General features: G+C 34.7%; 1 protein-coding gene across 1 annotated transcript; it reads left to right on the forward strand.

The window, feature by feature from the left end:
- Positions 1 to 1,633: 1,633 nt before the first annotated feature.
- On the forward strand, positions 1,634 to 5,063 carry LOC107776035 (protein DETOXIFICATION 16-like). The gene is made up of 8 exons (XM_016595847.2): positions 1,634 to 2,023; positions 2,657 to 3,201; positions 3,348 to 3,434; positions 3,536 to 3,592; positions 3,684 to 3,922; positions 4,010 to 4,128; positions 4,227 to 4,313; positions 4,672 to 5,063. The coding sequence occupies exons 1-8, from the start codon at positions 1,730 to 1,732 to the stop codon at positions 4,717 to 4,719; spliced, it is 1,476 nt and encodes a 491-aa protein (XP_016451333.1). The 5' UTR covers positions 1,634 to 1,729; the 3' UTR covers positions 4,720 to 5,063.
- The last annotated feature ends 695 nt before the right edge of the window (positions 5,064 to 5,758 follow it).

Genomic DNA, 5,758 nt, shown 5'->3' on the forward strand with positions numbered 1-5,758 from the left:
TTACAAAGTGGCTACGTTTAAAACAGTTATTAAATACTGGTTAGGTTTTAAACAGTGATCTTAGGATTTTTACAGAAATAGTCGGTCAAATTTACAGTTTATATTTTTAGCTGATATATATAAATTATATACTGATTTTACATGATTATATACATATTATATATGAGTTATACTTATATTATACATTCACTCGCTATTTTTAGTTTAAGCGGTTGGGTGGACCGCTATTTAAACTAATTCTTCACTAAAGTATTTGTGCACTTCGCCTGATTTAAAGACCACTGGTAAGGCCGAGCGGCCCACGGAACTTTTAACCCAAATATCCATGGGCCATAATTGGCCCGATTTAAAGTGCTGTCAAGTTATATATATTGAAAAAATGACACTGTATAACCACTCTTAAAATAATAGCCGAAAAATTATATATATATATATATATATATATATATATATATATTTATGTATGTATGTATATGGATCGGGCTGCACGCCTCACCGTAACAATATCAACAAAAGTAAATAATATATATATATATATATATATATATATATATATATATATATATATTTATGTATGTATGTATATGGATCGGGCAACTTTTATACACCTTTGTGGTTAGTGGATGTAAATAATTTAGGCCGCGGGCTAAAAGTAATCTTTTCCCTTATATATTTCCACCTAACGTTGAAGCAGAATGATTTACCAATACTATATAACCGAACAGTGAGATTTGTGAGGTTATTTCCTTTTTCATTAAGTAGTTATGCACTATCAAGAAGAATCATATAGTAGTTAGAGATCAAACATATTGAAGTTTTATCAAGATATTATAGAGAAAAAATAAAGAGCTTTTGCCAACGAGACAATATTCAACTGGTCATTGCACCAAAAAAATGTTATTGATTCAGGATTCATGAGCTTTAATAAGAGTATGACTTTATACGACTTCACTAATTTATCCTATTGGTTAATTCTTTGTAAAATCAGTATGTTGTTGCTCGTGTATATGCTGATTTATCTGCTCGTGTTGTTGCTGATTTACCATAATTCCAATAAACATAACGACGATTCAATTGTTCTAGCTTTAGATCTGATACTTCATTTGATTTTTTAATATAAATGGTGTTGGAACAGTTTGTGCAAACCTTAACTAATTCCTCGTGCACCAGCTATCTTTATTGTTCTAGCTTTAGATCTGATACTTCATTTGATTTTTTAATATAAATGGTGTTGGAACAGTTTGTGCAAACCTTAACTAATTTCTCGTGCACCAGCTATCTTTCACCGAAACAAGTGGAACAAATTACGTAGGAAACAACTTTGACATATGAGAATAAATCACCTAGTGTTTTTTGTCACAATTTGAATTTTCTTGCCAATTTAATCCTGTCTTTCTTATTTAATCGAGCAATGAAGGTGTCCGATTAGTGTGAGATGTTCAAATTCAATGGCTCGATTCTGTCACTAAAAAAATGGAACAATATCTGGTAAAATATGAACTTTGTAAAGACCAGTCTCTCTTTCAACTCTGATAACCAATTTTTTATTATGCAATAGATCGCTATCTATGGTGGGAACCACAACTTGATAACGTGACAAATCATTGTCCAAATGTAAACTATTGCATTGTCTATGCAAAATGGGTCAACGTGTTATTTCGTGATGGATATCCCTCTTTCTTTCTTGGACTATATTTCTTGAATAAACCAGAAAAGGGACAAAAGCAAAATGGAAAGTCAAAGTTCAGGTCTGCAAGCTCTATTAGTGTCAAACCAAGAAACAACAGGCCATGATTTTGATAAGAAAGAAGCACAAGAACAAGATTATGGAATAGGAAAACGAGAGATTATTGAAGAAGCAAAAAAGCAGCTAGGACTTGCTGTTCCTCTTATAGCAGTCAATATTCTGCAGTATTGTCTGCAAATTATTAGCATAATGTTCGTTGGCCACTTAGGAGAGTTGGCTCTCTCTGGCGCTTCAATGGCTACTTCCTTTGCTTCAGTCACTGGATTCAGTGTTTTGGTAAGTTCTTTTGTTGACTACTATTGTCTGTTCAAATCATGCTAAGTGGTTGTTGACTTGATTTTTATCTTGCACGAAAAGAGGCGAATCCATGATTTAGAGTTTGTAGGTTCCAAATGTGTTAATGTGTGTCATTCGGTACTTGAAACAATTTTGTCTTCTCCCTATTACTATATATCTAGAGTCAATAATTTATATGAAGAACTACAGAACTCAATCACTTGTTACTGTTACTCTTCAGTTTTCTGCTGAAGTCTATCTTGCAGGTTACTCAAATTGGATCAGTGATCGGTTTATAGGTTTCATCACAAACATAATTAGTTATTTCCAGTTAGTTAAATCAATAGTTTAGACAGTACTCACATGTAGGACATTTCCCCTTTTTTGTTACATGTATACATTTTAAGTATTTTTTTGGCATATGTATACATATATCGCGCTTAAAGTAATGGGTTGAGTTGAACTCATAGAATGCACGCAAAATCCACCTACGTGCACGATGTGCTAATTGGAGCTAGTTCCTTTTCTTATTGTGAAGTTCTAGTTCTCGACGATGTTTTCCCACTTCCAAAGTTCATTATTTTACTCCTTGATTTATTTCTGAACTTACTGTCTCTCACAAATTTTTGGTAGTTAGGAATGGGAAGTGCACTGGAAACATTATGTGGGCAAGCCTATGGAGCTAAGCAATACCACATGCTTGGCATTTACACACAGAGAGCAATGCTAGTTCTTCTTGTATTGAGCATTTTGCTTTTACTGATATGGTTCAACACCAGCACCATTCTTATCGCTTGTGATCAAGACCCTGATATATCTGCTGAAGCAGGACAATTTAATCGATGGATGATCCCAGGACTTTTCGCGTATGGCATACTTCAATGCCTCAATAGATTTTTACAGACTCAAAATATAGTGATGCCGATGATGTTGACCTCTGGTTTCACAGCTTTGTTCCACATTCTTATATGTTGGATTTTTGTATTCAAGATTGGTCTTGGAAGCAAAGGGGCTGCTTTGGCTAATGCCATTTCATATTGGGTTAATGTGTTTTTATTAGCTGGTTATATTAAATTTTTCCCAGCCTGTAGAAAAACTTGGACTGGTTTTTCAAAGGAAGCTTTGCATGATGTTCTGGATTTTCTCAAGCTTGCCATTCCTTCTGCAATTATGATTTGGTAAGTCTATTCTCATTTTCCCCTAAATAACCGATGTCTTCTAAATCATATATGAATTATGTCTTCTATTTCAGCTTTAAGCTTTCTATGTTCTGTTCTTTCCACTAACTGAGTAACATTTTACTTTATATCATTCTGATTTACAGCTTTGAATATTGGTCATTTGAGATGGTTGTTCTATTATCTGGCCTTCTTCCTAATCCTAAATTAGAGACATCAGTATTATCAATAAGGTGCGCGTTCTATTAACATCAAGCTCATTGCTTATTTTGCTTCTTCGAACAAGAAAAGATCGATAACTACCATTACACAAATTCTTTGAAATTCTTTTCAGTCTCAATACTTGTTGGATGGTATACATGGTTTCAGTAGGACTTGGTGCTGCTATAAGGTAAGTCAATGCATTGTTCTCACATGATCTGATTAGTATCATTATTATTCTTCATTGTTGTTGAAAGAAAAGATCTCAACTTGTCCTTCAGTACAAGAGTTTCAAATGAACTAGGGGCTGGTCGTCCACAAGGAGCACGATTAGCTTTATATGTTATTGTGGTAGTGGCCATCTCAGTAGGATTGATAATCGCGACCACCACCATTTTGGTTCGTTTTGTATGGGGGAAGCTATACAGCAATGAAGAAGAAGTAATCAGATATGTCGCCAAGATATTGCCTTTGCTTGCTTTATCTGATTTCTTGGACGGCTTCCAATGTGTGCTTTCAGGTTGAAAAATTACTCCAATCTTTTGATAGTTGGAGCAAGAACGATAAACGTGTTAAGAGTATTATGCTCGTTTTTTGCATTTTTCAGGTGCTGCTAGAGGATGTGGATGGCAAAAACTCTGTGCATTCATCAATCTTGGGGCTTATTATGTTGTGGGATTACCTTCTTCTGTGCTCTTTGCATTTGTCTTCCACACTGGAGGAATGGTATATCTCTATTACTCTTTAAATAGTTGCCCTCAGCCCCTCAAACACTCACAATCAAATCTCAACCTTCTGTTCTTGATTTATGTTCCTACTTTTAGGGACTATGGATGGGAATCATTTGTGCATTGTTAGTGCAAAATGTGGCGCTTATAGCGATAAATATATGCACTAATTGGGATAAGGAGGTGAGTCTTTCTCTTTTTGTACAATGTCCTTAAAATTTTTGTTGAATCTTTGAAAAACTAGGCTTAAGTAATCAAACATCTTTCACCATTATATGAGTAAGGTTGAATGTGCTTACAAATTACAATACAGATTGCTCATTCCCTTTCACTTGACTATAAGTATAATCTTTTCCACACCAGTTCTGCTATCAAATCAGTTGTGGTTCAAATACTGCCTCTTTATTGAATAAAAAATCAATAGTTTCCTTCCATATATCAATTGATATTTCTTGATATGAGTCTATGACAAAGATGGAGTATGTTTCTTTTTATTGTACTGTGTTACTTTGCTCACTTATGTTTTATCTTATGATATTAGGCAAGAAAAGCTGTAAATAGAGTCCAAGTTTGTGGATTAGTTGAATGATATTTGGTGCGCCTTCTCGGACGGGGAATCAGAATGAGGGTTTGAGCCGTAGAAGCAGCCACTAATACTTGCATTATGGTAGGCTATCTATATCATACCCCTTAGGATGCGGTTCTTCCTCGAACCCTGGCGTGAACGCGGGATACCTTGTGGGATGCCTTTTTTGATTGTTAGATTGTATCATGTAATATGCTAATGTTTTCGAATTATATTCCAGTTTATCATTTCTTACATCCCATTCAGGACAGAAGTTTATAGTGAGTTTGCATGTTTCATCTTTTTGACATTCTAAATGTAAGAATTATACAAGTTCAGCCTGTAAAACATAAAGGAATTCTTGTGGATATTTTTATGTGTGTATAGCACAAGCAGGACTTTATAGGCAACTAATAGCATGTTTGGCCCAAAGTATTTTTTTTTTGTCCAGAAATGCTTTTATTTCTAAGTTAAGGTGTTTGGCAAACATTTAAAAGAAAAAGAAAAGCACTTTTGAGCAGAAGCAATTGTTATTGAGAAAGGGAAAAAGTAGTTTCTCCCTAAAATTACTTTTTGAAAAGCGTTTTAGAGAGATTTTGTCACTATCCAAATTCGCAATTGGTCGAGACTGCGCCTAACACCGCTGTTAGGCAAACCCACAAGTGTAACTACTATTTATTTACCCCTCTTTAACAAATTAGTATGGAAGTTTTCCTTTTTAACATATTTTTAATTACACTAAATTTCATGCAACTGTGTTAAGTCTTTTTAAACAAATATCAACATAATAAATACATACTCTGCAGTGATCGAAATAACAAATACATCAGTACATAAGTGCTACAAGTCCCCAAAACCCGGCGTCACGAGTACATGAGCAATCTAGAGAATATTCAAAACTACTAAAACTACTATCTGAAAGTAATAGATAGGAATAGTAAATAAGATGGAAGGAGACTCCAGTGCTGCGGATCATAGCAAGGCAAGCAGCTCACCCCTAGATCTCCGTAGATGACCGGCTACGCGCCTGTGTGACCACTGGGTGGAACATGTCTCAGTACCT

This window comes from Nicotiana tabacum, chromosome 12 (assembly GCF_000715075.1).
Source record: "Nicotiana tabacum cultivar K326 chromosome 12, ASM71507v2, whole genome shotgun sequence".
In the NCBI taxonomy this organism is placed as follows: Eukaryota; Viridiplantae; Streptophyta; class Magnoliopsida; order Solanales; family Solanaceae; genus Nicotiana; species Nicotiana tabacum.